The sequence below is a fragment of the Pelecanus crispus genome, chromosome 17 (genome assembly GCF_030463565.1).
Source record: "Pelecanus crispus isolate bPelCri1 chromosome 17, bPelCri1.pri, whole genome shotgun sequence".
Classification (NCBI taxonomy): Eukaryota; Metazoa; Chordata; class Aves; order Pelecaniformes; family Pelecanidae; genus Pelecanus; species Pelecanus crispus.
In genome coordinates this window covers 7,235,770-7,252,510 of record NC_134659.1, presented here as the reverse complement: position 1 = coordinate 7,252,510, position 16,741 = coordinate 7,235,770, and the positions used below count along the sequence as shown (strand labels likewise).

Here is a 16,741-nt window from a genome sequence, read left to right as displayed (position 1 = left end):
TCAGAGCTCCAGGTAGCTGATCAGGGCCACCATTACTAGAGAGTTAGTTGTAATAATGACAGCATGTGGCACCGGCCTCGTCACAGAGTCCTCCACCATCATACTTGTCCCTGAAAGAAAGGGAGCAGGGAAGCAGCAACCGTCACGTTGCACAGACACAACCTGATGTCTTGTGGAAAGAGTAGGGAGGTCGGTAAAATGTTAATTCTGGGGTTCTGTGTGCTTGTATTGGATTTACCTCTGGTGAACCTCTCAGGATTTGAAACAAGAATTTGGAGGTGGGCCCTGGGTACTTATACCCTGAAAGGAACCTGCTGGAGTTGATGTTGGGGCCCCACAAACAGAGCCAGGATTTCACTCTTAGGAAATGTAAGTTGGGCTTACGTGGGGCCTCAAGAGCTTTAGCTGCAAGTAAAATAAAGCTGGGTTCAGACTAGAGTGAAAGGTTGCTCAGAGTCTGGGGAGAGGTTAGCTGATGGAGGGCTGGAGAGGAATATGTCAGAAGATCTTTTGAGTGAACAGCACAAGGGAGCCAAAGACCAATTCCAGAGACTCAACCTAAAACACTGGGGTAGGAGGTTCCCCCGCATTCCTGGAACAGAGAGTGGGATTTTAAAACATAATAGCATTTATTGCTATTACGCCATGCTATGGCCAGGCAGGGGAGGAGGTGTGACTAAGTTATTTGCTACCACTGTTCTTTGATAAGTAAATAACGGGCAAGTAGTCCTGCAAATTCTGAGTCCTCTCTCTGAGCTCGTTTTCCAGCGGTCTGTGAAGCACCCTGTAAATCAGCATTTGTGCATGCAGTCAGAGGAGCGTACGTACCACTGTTTCGGAGGATGTGAACTTCTGCTGGGATTCCGTCTCCCCCAGGGCCCGTCACCCTGATCTGTACAAAGGCATGAGTGAAGTCTTCAGGGACGGGGATGTCGATCCGGCTCTTGCTGGCCAGGTATAGTGTGGGAGCAGAGTGGGAATCCTGCCTGTAAAGCATCTGTTGGAAGAGGCAAGTTCAAGTTTACGTTCACTGTGATTTCCTTAGGGTCACTTCTAAGAGAAGGCCAGCTACAATCTGCCCGTACCTTGTACCCCGTAACTGCAGACTCATCTGCCTTCGCCACCACCGGGTCCCACTTGATGCTGACTGTAGACCCAGAAAAAGTCCAGGAGATGTTGCCAGGTGGCCTCTTTGGTGCTAAGGGATACAAAACAAGACAGAGACCTGTAAGTCAGGGACCGATGAGAAGGTTGTGCTGGTTACAGCCATCCCCTAAGACTCTACAATGAGTTGACAGGGCTGATGGCACTGCTGTGGTGGGTTTAAAGGGAAGTATCCCAGCAAACATTACTCTGAGCACAGATCTTCTCAGATAAGTGGTGCACAGACCACAAGACTGATCTGAGGAAATTCAGGGAACTGTTTTATGGACTACTTAAAATGGCATTAGGACACCAAGATAAAAAAGTTAATCAGTTAGCTGATCATTGGGGATCCTCTGGAGGAAGCAGCAGCCCCAGGGAGTACAATGCACAAAATGGAGGTGGTCAGGGCTGACTCACGTGGCTTTGTTGTCGTGACGTTGGTAGAGGGACTGGGGGGGCCGGTTCCAGCCCGGTTGTAAGCTCTGACTGACACGTGGTATTTCGTGTTGGGGTTTAGTCCTGTTACATGAGCTGATGTGACCAGCCCCGCTGTTCTCACTCTGTCAGCTGCCTCCTCTTTATCACCATCCTTCCAGTACCGGATCTGAATAGAAAAGGGTATGATGGGTTTAGTAAGGATAGAGGCATCTGCGAATACCAGACTCAGTGCATCTACAGTCAGTGCTGGAGTCCCTTTGGTATTTGTTTCTATGCGTTTTGCTTAGTGTGTGCATAGGAATAAGCTTACAGCCTGTGTGGAAGGCAAGCAGAAAAAAAAAAAAAAGATGTTTTTCTCTTGAGCAGCAGTACTGGCCCCATTAGAGCCTCATGCTGTCCATTAATTATCCTCCATCTTTGGAAACAAAATGCTCTGTCCTTTCACCTCACTTAGCCTGGGGGAATCATCTTTGCTGAGCTCTCTGATTCAGTTTTAGTCTCTCATTCCCATTGCAGGCTCGTACCTCGTAGCCCAAAAGCACTCCAGTCATGTCTCCCTGCTCAACGGGCTCCCAGGACACATCCATTTCTGAGGACAGAACAGCCTTGGCCATAACTCTGAAAGGAGACACTTTCGGTTCTGAAAAAGACAACAAAAGGGAGTAAAATCCTTTTCCTCGCTCTGGGCAGCATAATCACCATACTGAAACGAAGGGCTCTCCTGCAGCACCATTATCGTGCAGCCAGGCAGCTGGTATTATGTGTACGGAGCAAAGCAAGGGGAAGGGATTTAGGGATGTAGTAGGACAAGCAGGGCCACAGCTGTGTCCTGTGAGGATCTGCGTTTGCTGTGAAGCTCTGGGTGTACAGTCATGGCTGGGCTTAGGGAAACATCTGTCTGTGTATTTGAAGTAGAAGAGAAACGTTACGCTGAAATCGCTGTCAGCTACTCTTTGAGTAAAAAAAACTTCTCCTATCGTTGAGCTCCTAGACAGACACAGCTCTGCAGGGAGCTGGTTGAGGACACACTGGTTGGTTGGACAAAGCATGGTGAATTCCAAGCTGCCGCAGTCCCTGTTTACCTTCTTCTGCAGAGTACACGATGGCAGTGAGGCTCTCTGGTCCCTCTCCTTTCCTGTTGTATGCTTTGATCTTCACTTCGAAGGGGGTGTAGGGACCGATGCTCTCGTTGTGGTAGACGTAGTGCAGCGATTCTGCGTGTGGCACCCTTGCTGTCAGCCACCCCTGGGTGCCTTTCTTGCGAAATGACAAGATGTAGCCAAAGCCATCTCCGTTCTGATAGTCCCGCAGCGTTGGCTGTGAGGGGGACAGAAAGAGACAGGAGCCTTGGTCGGTTCAAATGAGCAAGACTTTGGACTAAGCACAGCGTTTGGCTCGACCACGTAGCAAAACTGTAATTGCAGCACTCATTTCCCAAAAGAAATGGCACGTGCTCCTCCCCCTGGCCCTCTCCCAGCATCCACAGCTGGTGCCGTGCTGCTGACTTACTGTCCAGTTGATGATCAGCTCGTTGGGAGCCCCGCCGCCTCCGCTGAGCCCAGATGGTGCCACAGTAGGTGCTGTCGGGTCCCCAAACAAAAGCAGACAGCGCAGGTTGGGTTAAGGAAACAATAGTGATGAAGATGAGCACAGACACTGCACGGTCTGGGAGTAGCCAGGCTTTGACAGCTTGTATGAAAGTGCTTGTCTTTATATTTTCAGCCGTGAATATTTCAGATGTTTGTGAAAATCAGGTCTAGAATACTGGCTAGTGCCTGACAAGCCTGTTTGGAGGCACCACGTCTCCGAGGGGACAAGAATCAAGCTCAAAAGCAGGGAGATGGAGGAGAGCTTTTATTAGAAAGGAGTTAATATGCATTTGGTATGTTGAGAGCAGTTCTCCTGCTGTTCTTACATCCCTTCTGCTTGCACGTTCAAGCAGCGGAAGCTGGAATGAACATTCACAGCCATTTGCTGAGAAATCGACCTTGTCTCTGCAGAGTTGTGTGCTGTGATATAATAGGGCTCCTTCCCCTTTCTAAGCATTACTGCCCAGAAGGTACAGGATTTGAAGCTAGGATTTATAATGGTTTAGTATTTTGTATCTAATACTGGTGAAGTTAGCTGCCAGCTCTAGTAGTGCTTTGTCTTTGACACGTAAATGGGCAAAAAGGCAGAAAACTTTGTGATGGCATCACCTCTAGGAGCACTCAAGGAGATGACTAATTGTTTGGGACCCCAAGGCATGCCGCAAGCCAGCCTTCCTCCTCCAGCATGTAGGGACAGGGACCTCTGATTCCCTTTTCTACCTCTGAGCGTATCTGCACGTACCTGCTTCTTTGGTACGGATTTTGCTGGAGGGTAAACTTGGCTCCCCAACTCCAAGAATGTTACTTGCTAAGACCCGAAACTCATAATCCATCCAAGGAATGAGGTTGACCACCTGGGCTGTCTCTGCATTGCCTTCAATATTTACAGGATCTATATAATCCAATAACATGAGAGGAGAACAAATAGAGCGAGTGGCAGCCAGCGTTACGAGCACAGAGCAAGAACTTGTCAGCGAGGTGGTGCCCCGCAGCCAGCACGGGCCACGCCACCACTGCTGCCGTCAAGACGCTTACCGGTACGCATTTGCTTCCATTTGTTGGAGAGGAGGGTCCGCGCCTCGACGATGTACCTGGCAATGGGGCTGTGGTTATCGAAGCCGCGGCTCCAGCTCAGCTGGACGGTGGTGTCACTGATGTCTCTCACCACCACACCTCCGGGGGGGCCTGGAGGTCCTGGGATGATGTGAGACAGATGGACACATTACTAAGATGAGAGATTTGGAGGCTTATTGCTCTTTATATTGTGCAAGTCATAAATTATAATTGGGCCTTTCTTTTCTGGAGGCTAGGAAGCCTCACCTCCAATTCTGGCCTCCGGAAAAGCTCATAAGCCTGTCGCACCCAGTTCAAACGTCAGGTGGTGAGGTGGTCGCAAGGGAAGAGTGAGCTGATCCCTTGCAAGGACCATGCCGTTACTTCGGGCTTGTAAGGAGCAGGGGAACCTTACGACAGAGTAATTACCTCTGACGGTTAGCGTGGCTGACTCTGAAGCACTGTCCACAACTGTCTGGGCTGTACACGTGTACCGCCCCGAGTGCTTCAGCTGGGTGTTGAAGATGCTGAGGTCCCCAATAGTTTCCTTCTGCATGGGGAAGAGAACAGACAGTGGGGAGAGCATTTGAACACACCTGATCACAATCCAGCATTTAACATGCAAACAAAGAGGCTGTTACTAGTTTTCTGTCCTTTTTGATGGTAAATAATTGCCCTTTCTACTCACCGCACTGGCTCGCCGGTAGTGCCCCTCAGACTTGTCAAAGTCAATGGGGAAATCATCTAGTGACCAGGTGAAGGTTAGGTCCATAGTTGGATCGTGGGACGCGTGACATTGTAGAGTAAGGTTTTCACCTACGTTGATATCGGCACTAGATGGTGCCAATGTGATTTTGGTGGCATCTGCAGAGAAAGAGCAGGGAGGGCTGTTAGCTGCAAATATCCATGTACCAGATGTCTATTAATGCTGCAGAGCATCCAAACTAACTAACACTTTCCAGCTTGTCATCCCTCTCTAACAGCTGTAGTTTTACAGGAGGAAGATGAGGGATTATAGTGGTTAGAAAATGGAAATGCTTTTCTCAAGGACCTGTTGTTGGTGGGTATGATTTGGTGGGTCAGGCAGAAGATTTGCTGCTCCACAGGCTGAAGTGTCTTTGATTCCCTTAGTATCACATTGATTTTTGGGATTATAAGGAGAGGAGAACTATCACATCATGGCATTCTTAGACGTTTCTTGCTCGATTGACCCCAAATCAAGGCAAACATCTCTACCTCGAACAGAGAGGGTTCCAGTACTGTTGGCTTTGCCCATGAAGTTCTCAGCAAAGCAGGTATACTTTCCCTCATCAGATTTGCTGATATTCTGGAGGATCAAGGTGCCATCTGTGGTAATAGTCACCCTGAAAAGGAAGAAGAACCATACGAGAGGAAGGTTAAAATATCTGTTCACTCCGTACACCTGATGATTTCCAGCACTTGCTGATTTTAGAGAAATTGGTGATAAAGACAGGACTGCAAAATACTATGTAGGAGTTTTCTAAAGAAGAAAGTAGAGGAATAACAAAGTGCTTATCTTCAGGGATGTAGCACCCCACTTGGGTCATCAAGTCCAGTCTTCTGGCAAGAAAAAAAAAGTGATTTTAGCTATATTTTCTAGGTAGAAGCTGACTCTGTGCCACTACCTGCTACTGTTGATCAGAAGTTCAGTCCCTTTGGTCCAGAGCACAGTGGCTTTTGGTGCTGCCCTTGGTTGGCATGGGATGATGACCTTCCCACTTCGGGCTGCAGGTATCAGTCGCTTCACTGGGTTTAGTCTAAAATCTGGTGCTAAGGCTACAGGGGAAAAAAAGATGATTAAGGAATGATTCGAAAACCCTGCTACGTGAGCATTTTAACTGCCACCTGACTAGGTATTGATTTGTTGTTAGATGACTTGGGACCAGAAGCATGGCAATATCTGTTGAGCAAGATGGAGCGATTCCTGTGCTGCCGGGTGGTTTCTAACGCCTGCCAAGGCAGGTGTTATGTGACACACGTGTCGTACGTAGCGATGGGATATGACCCTAACAAGTGCAAGGTCTTTGAGAGACACAAGAACAGCTGCTTTTGAAAATGTAGAGGATATCCTCTTCAGTATCCTGATCAAAGTCACCAATGCAGACATCCAGCTTACCTAAAACTCCTCCTGGAATTACAGAGATAGAATTGGGTTTTATCTGTTGCCCTTGTGCATTGCCGTGTGTTCATGTTGAACAGTTGATGCTTAGGGCCTTTAATTTATCTCTGGCATCTACTGACCACGAGGAGATAAGCTTTTAGACTAATGTGGAACAAGTTTGACATCAGTCCAGTTCCAGTCACCATCTATCAAAGCTGGCTGAATGGATACTGAACTCTTTTCTTTGACCTCTTTCCTCCAAAAAAGAGGAAGGCTGTGTAGTGGAAGAGGGCTTGTGCTGCTGTCTGTCCTGTACACTTTCGGTAGCTAAACAGATGTCCTTGTTCTCTTTCGGCATTACTGAATTTGCACAAGATTTAAATTTTAAAGGGTTGTAGAGTGTCTTGTTGAACCAGTAACTATATTTCAATGGTGAGTGAAGCAGTTTTTGTCTGCTCTTATCTTACTCTGAGATCGCAAGCATAGGACATTAGGAAGAGATCTAAAATGCTTCAGTGTCCCATTGAAACCCAGAGCACTGGGAAACGAGAAATTACCTTGCACTGTTAATTCAGCACTTGCATATACTGTGCCATGCTTGTTCTCAGCCACACACTGATACATGCCAGAGTCCTCCAGGACTAGCTTGGAAAATCTCAGCTCTCCACCGCTCACTTCGATGCGGTTCTGTGCAAACAAGAGGATGAACCCATTAGATGAGAAAAACAAAAATGGAACTCAAGCCTCATGTGTTCAGGGTTGAGTTTCATTACAGACTCTTTGCCAGTTTGAAACCAGCCTGGTTTTCCATGGGAGAAAACGCAGGCCATTTTTTCTGTGTGTCTGGTCACTACCCCACATCACTGTGCTGTTTGCTGAGACTTCTGAGTGCCTGAGCAGCAACGTGCAGGTCATACAGAGACAGGTACGAGGTGCTATTTATCCGCCCTGGTAACTGGCTATGAGTTCCTGTAGCTGCATGAAGCAATGGCTGGGATGGCAGTGACGGGAGAAGGACCTTGCTGTCGGTAAGGACTGTGGCATTGCTTTGCAGCCTCATGGGGGTACATGGAATAGGGATGCGGGGTGATAAAACGGGGTTGAGATGCATTTGCAGCGAGGCAGTAGAGGGTCTAAGTCTGAAGTAGCAGGTTCAGTACTGCAAGCTCTGGTGTGCACTGGCTGAGCTGCTCTCGCTGTCAGACCTGCGCAGCGGTACCTGGGAGGTCAGCGGCTGCCCGTCCCGAAGCCATCGGACTGCGGGCCTGGGTTTGCCAGCAGCCGCGCAGCTCCAGCGCAGGTCAGACCCGATGTCAGCTTCCGTGTCTGTGATCACCTTCAGCCACTCCGGCTGAGCTGCAAAGGAGCAAGAGAGGTGGCAGAGCCAAGAAGATCAGATGAGGGGTTTGTTGTGCCAGGCAGGCAGAAGGATGCTCATTGTGTCATCTCTGCTGGCAGATTTATTTTTCACAGTGTGTTTCACCATAGTAACAGCCTTTGCCTTTTGTGCAGCGATGCAAGGCTGAGTCCTCTATGGGTCTGGTTGCAGCTGTGCATGTGGATTGCACAAAATTATGGCAGAATCCAGATCTGAGGGAAGAAGGTTATGATTTTGCTTCTTAAGTCGTTCCTGAGCTTCAGGAAAGACTGGGTTCAGACTAAGAGAACCAGGTTAAGTTCTGTAACTTGCCTAGATCTGATTAATAGCTCCAAGTGTTAACCCTTGTGGAAGGACCCCAGGCTTGGAGAGGATCTTGGTTGACAGCTAAGTCTGATTTCTACCACTGTGCTTCCATCCCTGGTTACCTCATTTTTGCTAGAATTGTTTTCGAGCAAGTTAAGAGGTCTCTCTCTCCCCTTGCCATAGCCTAAATAAACGTATCAACTGAGGAAAGATATCAGTGATCTCAGCAGGACTTTGTTAGGGCTTTGCAATAGGTTTAATTAGGGCTGATAGGAGGCAGGATCAGAGGAGGTGGTTTCACTCCCAAAGGCTCAGTCCATTGCCTGGGGCATCTTGCCTTGCCTCTGGCAAGGCATGTGTTACCTTGAATGATGATGCGGCCCTGGTAGGTGTCTCTCCCTTTGATGTTTTCAGCCTCACACTCATAAGTGCCTTCATCCTCAAAGCCAACATCCTGGATCTGCAGGAGGGGCTCGCTGCCGATCCACTTGGAGGACTGCGAGCCGTCCAGCTTCCTCCACTTAATTCGAGGAACAGGGCTGTGTAAAAGGAAATCTGGTGAAAGCCAGCCCTCGGGTTCCCCGTGCTGCGTTACAGCGTAGTGTAACTCACTCCCTGTTCAGCCACCCGGGTCCCATCCCAGCTGGGGCTCGGCCAGGAGGACAGGTGGCTTTAGCCAGTTCCTCCCTCCTCCTAGTCTCCCTCTGTCTCTGGTCTACAGTAGACCCGTTGAAGAGAGGGACTCTGAAAGTTGCAGGTTCTGCGATGCCCTCCCCATCCCGAGCCTGAGCGACACAGACGTTGCACTCACTTTCCAAAAGCAAAACACTCCAAAGTCACCATCTGCCCAGCCAGAGCGTAGGTGTCCGCAGGAAACCTGGCTTTTATGCTGGGTGCATACTGCCTGGCATCTGTTAAAAGGAAAGTACTGTTGAGGCATCCTGGATGACTTTAAAACGGCACACGTGAGGTCTTAAAGGGCAGAGGTACCCGCAGGTTACACAACTTTCCAAAACCTTTGTGTGTTTGGATAAGGCAACAGAGGCGAAGTTTCATTTCCTTTTTAAATCAGCTCTTACTAAAGTCTCTAAAAATCTCTTTACAACATCTCAGGACTGTTTGTCCTTAATTTCCTACCTGCTTAATTCCCTTTGCCCTGGCCAAGAAGTATCTTTAGCCGCACCTCAGCAAGGTCACCAAAGGCAGAGGAGAGTAGTTTCGGGGATATGTGAGCCTGCGCAGGCTGCACCTTGTGCCATGTCTTTTACAAACAGAGAAACCCCATGGATGGGGTTTCTAGCCGCACAAGCAATGAAGCCTGGCTGCTTCCCCCAGGTTCCAGCCAATTAATATTTTTGTAAGCTCTTAAGCTCCCCTGAGAGGCTGTTTTGTGCACTGCTGGAGTCCTGTGGAGCCTGAGTGCTTTGCAGTGGCTTGTTAATTTTGCATTTTGCCCGGTCCCCTTATGATAATCCAAGAACACTGACCCTCTGCAGCAAGGCTGAGCCGGGAGAACTTGCTGAAAACACTCTTGGTGATGAAGTCGATGTGGCTGGTGGCAAAGCATGAGTAGTTCCCCAGGTCGGAAGCCTCTGTCTTGGCAATGTAAAGGTTTCCTGTGGTCTGAGAGACAAAACGCCTTCCATCGGCTGGGATGAAATTGGGAAACTCGTTCAGGAGCCATCGATAGGATAAGCCTGTGGAGGGGGAAAAGGAACAAACTGCACAAGTTGCCTGTGTCCTCCCGGGGGGGGACTAAACCCAGCAGGCTGTCTTCTAGACCAGTCTAAGCTGAAGGTGGCCCTTGGATGGTACTTGTTTTCTCCACGTGCTAAATCCTACCTCTGTTTTGTTGCTTTACAGAGTCTGAATTAAAACCAAATTTGCTTCCCTAAAATTCTCTAAAAGAAAAGCAAGGAGTGATTCATGTGTCTGAGAATCCCTTGCTCTGTTGCATCTCTCCACCTGGCACCAGCAGTGCCGCTGCTGTGGCGATGCTGAAATGCAAACCCTTACCTGGGTAATGGGGAGGAGGGCTGCAGGTGAACATCACTCCCCAGCCTTCTGCAATCTTCACGGGGTCTCGCTCTTCTGCAGAGAATTCCTGCAAAACTAAACATGCAAAATGAAACCTGTCCGTGGATGAGGAAAACAGCTGGAGGAATTACTGTATTTTTATCTCTCCCTCCACAGGCTGGTCTTTTTTGTGGTTGTACAGAGGGCGATCCAAAACTATTACTGACTTTCTCCATAGTGCATCAAATTTCTACTGCACCTCCATGTTAATGGAAAGCGCTGGGGGATTTCTCTGAGTGATAATGTTGGTACCATGCACCGGAGAGCTTCTCTCCAACCTTTATTAATGCAAGCAGGCGGGGCTCAGTTTACCCCAGCGTAACTGTGGCTGCATTTCATTTACCTTGTGGAGACAAACTTACAGCCAAAGCGGAGGGAGGCTTCCCTGCTGACGACCGTGCCCCTGGAATTAGATGCCACGCACTGGTAGGAGCCAGCATCCTTGGCTTTCACGGGGTTGCTTATCACTAGATCGCCTGCAACCAGCCTGTAACGGGAATCTGGCTCCATCTTTATCTCTGTGCCATTCATCTTCCACCTGCCAAGAGCAAGCGTAAAGAAGCGAGAGGGGTAAATACTCACTGCAACCGCATGCTTGCGTGGTGCCTTATAGGAGGCTGCGCTTGTTTTTTTTTTTTTCTAGCTGTGGTGTGCGGGGATTTGAGTTAGACTTATGTCTGGTCTATGACCTGGATGGGATTGAACATCACGTGTAGATGAGGAGGCTGATCCTCATGTTAGTGATTTTCTTTATATAAAAGCGGAGAATGGAAAGCGAAATTCTTGATGGTTGTGTCCCAGTCCTGGTACAGAGAGAGCAGCGAGCTCACCTGTAGGTCGCAGGAGGACTGGCCCTTGCTCGGCAAGCCAGCGTGACTTTCTCTTCTGCTGAGCCTTCAGGGAAGAGGGTGTGGACAGGCTGCTCTTCAAACACTGGCCCGTACTTCCTTGTGCTGCTCTGTGCTTGGCACCAAACTGCAAGAGAGGGAAAACCTGCTCAGCTCAATTTAGCCTTTTCTAAAAATTCTCATTTTCCATTTTGTAGGGTGTCCCTGGCAGCGTCAGAACTGCATCTAGAATAAAAGAAGGAGCAACGTGAAAATCGCAAACCATCTGTCACTACAGCCCAGCCCCAGCCATGGCTTTGGGTAGATAGTGTGCATTTCCTACCGAGCATCTTGCACCATCTCTGCCGTGCCAGAGGGACCAGACATGCTTAAAGATGTGCAGATGAAGGAGTGCTGACACACACCTCTTGGAAAGCCTTGCGCAGACAAGACTGGAGCTGGGAACCCCTGGATGCCCTCCTTGTCCCTGGCAGTGAGGATGTGCTGGTTCCTCCTCTGCCTGTACAAACTTTGGCTGGTTGGTTCTTCCTAAGTCCTCTCCAGGACAAGGGAGGAGAGAGGAGAACCTGGATCTTCGCAGTAAGTTCTCAGCTCTGCCACCACCTCCCTGCACGTGCCTGGCAGATCCCCTCCATTCCTGCATCTGCAACATCATCAGCTCTCGATGACTCAAACCTGCTGCTTGCTGGCGTGCAAACCAATGCTGCAGGTATCGGTTCTACTTTTGAACTAACAGGAGGAGCTTGAAGCTTCCTCTGTGGTGTTCAGACACAGGTTTGATTCTGACCTTGCTGTCACAAGTATGGCTCAGGCATAGGCACAAGAGGAACATAAGAACCTGCCTGCCTTCTCCTACGCTGTGCCCGGGCCACCCTTCGGCGTGGTGATGGTGTTTCACTGGAAAGTGCCAGCCGTCCGCAGTGAGTGACTCTGTGTCTCAGATAAACTGCAAATGCTAGCAGACCCCCTTCCACACAGGCTTTATGAAAATGGCAATGCAAATAAGTAAGAACAAAGCAGAAGCTGCCTGGAAATCTCTGAACTGCGGAAGCGGCTAGTGGGCTAATGATTGCCAGCAAGCCTGTTCTCTCCCTGGCACCCTGAGAAATGCCTGTCCCCGAGCAGGGATGGAGCCACCTCAAGGCAGTGTGCTCAGCACAGTCCCCTTCTGCCTCTGCAGCGATAAGCTCGGAGATGCTTAGCTAGCCCCAGGATCCTTCCGTGCTTTATAATTGAATTAATAACTGTCTTAAAACTGCTATGCCAGCCAGCAATCTGTTTCCTTCCCTACAGTACACAGCATGGTCACTAGTTAAATGAAGTGACTCCAGTAAGTGTGATGTTTTATGCAAGAGTAACTTCCAGCAGGGAATGGCCAGCTCAGCTCTCCTGAGCTCAGGGGAAGCAGCCCTTTACCTGTAGCTCCTGGGGTTTGTCTCATGTTCCGGCTGCTCTCGCATGCGGAGATGAGGGTGAGATGGGAGAGGGGCTCCACTAATTGGCTCAGCGGGTTCAAAGCAGCTGTCGGCTGCTCCTTGTGTCCGAGCATCTGCCAATTATCCCGGCCCTCGGCTCCGGCGGCAGCGGGGATGCGTTGCAGCAAGGGAGCTGCATGCAGGCATCGCCTGATGGTCCCCCCTCACACAGGGGAGAGGGACTGTAGCCTGTGTCTAATTCTTTGGAATAAGAGAAAAGGAGCATTTTGAGGGTTGTACTCCCTCCAAATCAGCGTAGGTGCCATTTTCCTTCTAGAATCGTTATATTCACAAAGGAGAAGCTTGTGTAAGCTGGAAATCTTCTCTCAGTTGGGTCAGCAACAGCTGAACAAGTCTCAGGTGGAAATAACTCTGCTGACCAGCAGGTAAAATAATCATGAGTTAATGGAGAATTAATAAGAAAGTAGTGTATTAATTGTGTTCTGATAGATGGTAGTGAGTGGATTAAGGTTTAACAGCTTTATATTTTGAGATTAGCAGGTAGCATATGATAAATGATTTCTGTTTAGTTAACAAATAAAATACATATTATTAACACTCATAGGCATGCCTTTTCTCATGGGATGCTCTTTCCCAATCAAGCCAAATTACACTAATCACCAGTTCTGATTCCACCCAGAGTCTGCACCCTGTTGCTATCCACTGCTGTCCCCTTTTTCTCTGCCAAGGTTATGGACTAAACTGTCAGGCATTGATTTTCTCAAATGTAATCAATGCCAGAAGTTCGGATGAGTTTTTATCTACCGTTCCAAGGTGTCTGGTTGAGGGTGAAATGCCTGGATCTCCCTCATTAAGCAAAACAATGGTTAGATTAAAGTAATAATTAAACAGTTACAAGATTGGGATATGGTTAGAACTAAGAATTGAGAGCCAAGCAAAGTGGTGAATCTCAGTACCTCTGAGACTGATTGTGTGGGCTACTTTTGTCACCCCACAACTCTCATTTTTAATGTTACCAAAACAGGTCTCTTCCTTGGGCTCTGTCATTTGGATAGTGGGGAGAAGACAAACACAAAGTAAAGGTCTTGAAGCCTGCGAGCCAAATTTGCAAGAAGCAGAGTGACCTGCTCAGAATTGGGCATGCCTTATGCAGCCCTACTTTCTGTGTTAAAATCCAGCCTGGAGAGCAGAAATTATGGTAAGTGTGCTGCTATGCCTCTCTAGAACACCATTCGTTATTAGGAAAAATAAATATTAACACCAAAATAAATAGGAATAGGTGAAAGTGGAACACCTAAAATTTGGAAAACCAGCTGCAGAAATGCTTGAAGATTTCGCATAGTGTTCCAAGAGTGACTTGTGCTACTGTTTGGGAGAGAAAAATGCCGTATTGTGAAATACACCACCAAGGATGTAGCAGTCTCTGTGTGTATAAAAAAAATCCCCAAATAAACCAGATATTGCTGGAATAGACAAAACTCAAACCTTACCTCCTCTGCTACTGCAGTGAGCAGGGAGGCGACTGCCGGTGCCTGCCTTGTGCAGTGGCGCTGGCCCGTTTCTGGCGGGGGGGGGGGTTGCATTATTATTAGTATTTGGAATATGCTGGAAGTCAGACCTGGAAAGCGCAGGTGTCCAGGAGTGTCCATAACGCTTTCACTTTGTGCTGAGCCCCGCACCAGCTTTGGAGACCAGGAAATGATAGATGTCTCAGCTGAACATTTTCCAAGTTGTATTCCAGTTTATGAGGCCATGGGCAGCAATGCTTTCACTGAGCACAGGCAGCGCAGCCGTAGCTCCGGAGCACTGACCACAGCCTGGAGCCTTGGCACATGAGGGAGCTGGGAATTAATTGGTTTTATAGGAAATGTGAACAGACACGCACACATGTGCACAAAATCAAAGTGGTTATTTTTAAAGAGCATCTCTCTGAGGAACAGAGTTATTTTTAATGAGATGCTTTCTGAGGAACAAAGGGACAGCACTTTGGCTACCCTTAGACTTCAAGATTTTTCCATGGCTTTTACCAAATGAAGAAAGGCCAGAGAGATTTTTAGACTTTACTGACAGCCTTGTTCATTAGAGCGTCTTCTCTGTGCACTTCGTAAGCTTTAAACCTTTACATACTGCTGGAAGTCATCCTTTCGGTGGTGACTTCCGAGGGAGGGGTGACATTGCCAGCCCAGCTTCTCAGGGCTGGAGCTGACAGTTCAGACCTGGAGGCTTTGGGTCTTCACCCACTCTGGAATGTTTCCTTGAGCCTCATCTGTAGCTCGCATTTTTTTGTCCCTGGTCCCTCGCTCATGGTCCCAGTGAGGATTTCTCTCTGTCCCAGCTGGCTCCTGAGATCCATTGCATCATGAGCCAAAGGTCGAGAGAAAAAAACCCTGACAGGCTTTACAGTGAGTCATGTTTTGTGGGCTCAGCTTGGATGGGGAGCAAGTTGCACGAACTCAGCTGGTTAATGGGAGAGCCCAACTCCATCTCGCTGCCTCTACCAGATTTGGGTCAGACCAATTTCCAAACAGGCTAATTGCCTCCCAATCTAGGGCAGCCACCCCTCCCTCTGCCTCCTCAGGGATCCAGAGAACATTAAAAGGTAATTAGATATTTATAAGGACAGGCGGGCAGTCTCTGCCTGGGATGATGAATTAGCTTGAAGACATTATCTAATTCTCAGTTGTCTGAAATGAAATGTCTCCCTGCTGAAAAGGGACCTTCAGAGTGCAGCCTCAGACTCCCCGAGATCCAGAAATGGTCCCCGATGAATGGGGGAATCTTTGCAGTCAGGTGTCCTGGTGTCGGCTGGGATAGAGTTAATTTTCTTCCTAATAGCAGGCACAGTGCTGTGTTTTGGATTTAGTAGGGGAAGAATGTTGATAACACACTGATATTTTTAGTTGTTGCTAAGTACTGCTTATGCTAGTCAAGGACTTTTCAGCTTCCCATGCTCTGCCAGGTGCACAAGAAGCTGGGAGGGGGCACAGTCAGAATAGTTGATCCAAACTGCCCCAAGGGCTATTCCATACCATATGATGTCATGCTCAGTATAGAAACTGGGGGGGGGGTTGGCCGGGGAGCAGCGATCGCTGCTCGGGAACTGTCTGGGCATCGGTCGGTGGGTGGTGAGCAATTGCATTGTGCATCACTTGCTTTGTATATCATTATTATTATTATCATTATTATACTGTTACTATTAGCATTACTATTTTACTTTATTTCCATTATTCAACTGTTCTTATCTCACCCCAGGAGTGTTTCTCACTCTTACTCCTCCGATTCTCTTCCCCATCCCATCGGGGTAGGGGCAGTGAGCGATGGCCGTGTGGCGCTGAGCTGCTGGCTGGGGCTAAACCACGACATCAGGGTATGGCCAAAAAGGCATCCCTAGAAAAACCGGGAGGCAAAGTGGCTTTGCCACGAGCGAGTCCCGCTGGCAGGAGGGAATTCCTCCTTGTGCCGAGGCGAGGACAAGCCTGGGCAGCACGGGCTGCAGAGGGGCACTGGTCCTGCCAAGGCTTTGCCTGAGGATCTGCGTCTCCTGCATTTCACCTAAATTTGAATTTAGAAAGGGGGAGGCTTGTGTGTCGACCATTCCCTGTCCTCTTTCTTGAGCGGGAAGTTGGGCGTAGCACAGGCACGTCCCCTGGCTGCGTAAACCCCGCGGCAGAATCGAGACTCGGCGTTGCTGCGGCCACCGAAGCCCTGTGCAGAGCAGGGAGGGGTGCGTCCCACCGAAACCTCCGGGCCGGAGAGGCGAGGGGCTGCTCTTACCCAGAAAGGTGCTGACAGCTAGGGACGTGCGGACGAATCCAGCGGTGCCTCCCATCCTGCGCCTCCGGCCGGGTTATGGCCTCTGCAGCTGAGCCTCTGCGGGCGAGCGGGGACGGCAGCCCTGCGACAGAGAAAGGAGTTATCTGCGGCGTTCCGGTGCCTCCGCTCGGGGCCCGGGGCCCAGCACCCAGCTGGGCGTCCCCGCTGGCCACGGGCCCGGGGTGAGAGTCACTCGGGAGCAAACAGCCAGCTGCCCGGAGGGGAACGCATGGGTTTGAAGGAGCTCTTTTTCTTTCTGACATGACAGATCAGGTTGGGAAACTGTTCCTCCTCCCTTACTATCTGCTATTCTTCTTCCCTCCTTCCAAAAATAATGCTTCTTTCCTAGCATTTTGTTACTAAAAAACCACAAAGCCAGAAGTACACGGGACATTGGTAGGGGGGAAGGAGGAAGAAATAATTTGTTGTTTTTATTTCGTGCAAAAGGCATCTTTAACTCTTCAGGCAGGCAGCGACTGTCTTTGGGTGTTGTGCCAGCCCGAGTCTTTTGTTCTGGAGAGGTTGGGGGGACCCAG

At 49.1% G+C, this 16,741-nt stretch overlaps 1 protein-coding gene across 1 annotated transcript; it reads right to left on the bottom strand.

Annotated features, from left to right (window-relative positions):
• On the bottom strand, positions 1-16,221 carry CNTN2 (contactin 2). Its single transcript, XM_009483807.2, has 22 exons — positions 16,167-16,221; positions 10,939-11,083; positions 10,471-10,646; positions 10,049-10,144; positions 9,520-9,729; positions 8,844-8,943; positions 8,396-8,571; positions 7,568-7,704; positions 6,906-7,035; positions 5,873-6,023; positions 5,463-5,590; positions 4,915-5,090; positions 4,656-4,776; positions 4,209-4,367; positions 3,916-4,065; positions 3,094-3,164; positions 2,667-2,901; positions 2,109-2,224; positions 1,564-1,750; positions 1,086-1,198; positions 829-997; positions 1-110 (listed from the first exon to the last, which is right to left on the bottom strand). The coding sequence occupies exons 1-22, from the start codon at positions 16,219-16,221 to the stop codon at positions 1-3; spliced, it is 3,111 nt and encodes a 1,036-aa protein (XP_009482082.1).
• Between the last annotated feature and the right edge of the window lie 520 nt (positions 16,222-16,741).

Bases quoted from the DNA above. Each gene is read 5' to 3' on its own strand.
- CNTN2 (XM_009483807.2), bottom strand. From the start codon at position 16,221: ATGGGAGGCACCGCTGGATTCGTCCGCACGTCCCTAGCTGTCAGCACC. The intron at 11,084-16,166 runs GTAAGAGCAGCC...CCTCTCTTGCAG, and splicing joins AGCTGTCAGCACCTTTCTGG to TTTGGTGCCAAGCACAGAGC. The intron at 9,730-10,048 runs GTAAGGGTTTGC...CCCCCTCCACAG, and splicing joins CCCTCCTCCCCATTACCCAG to GCTTATCCTATCGATGGCTC.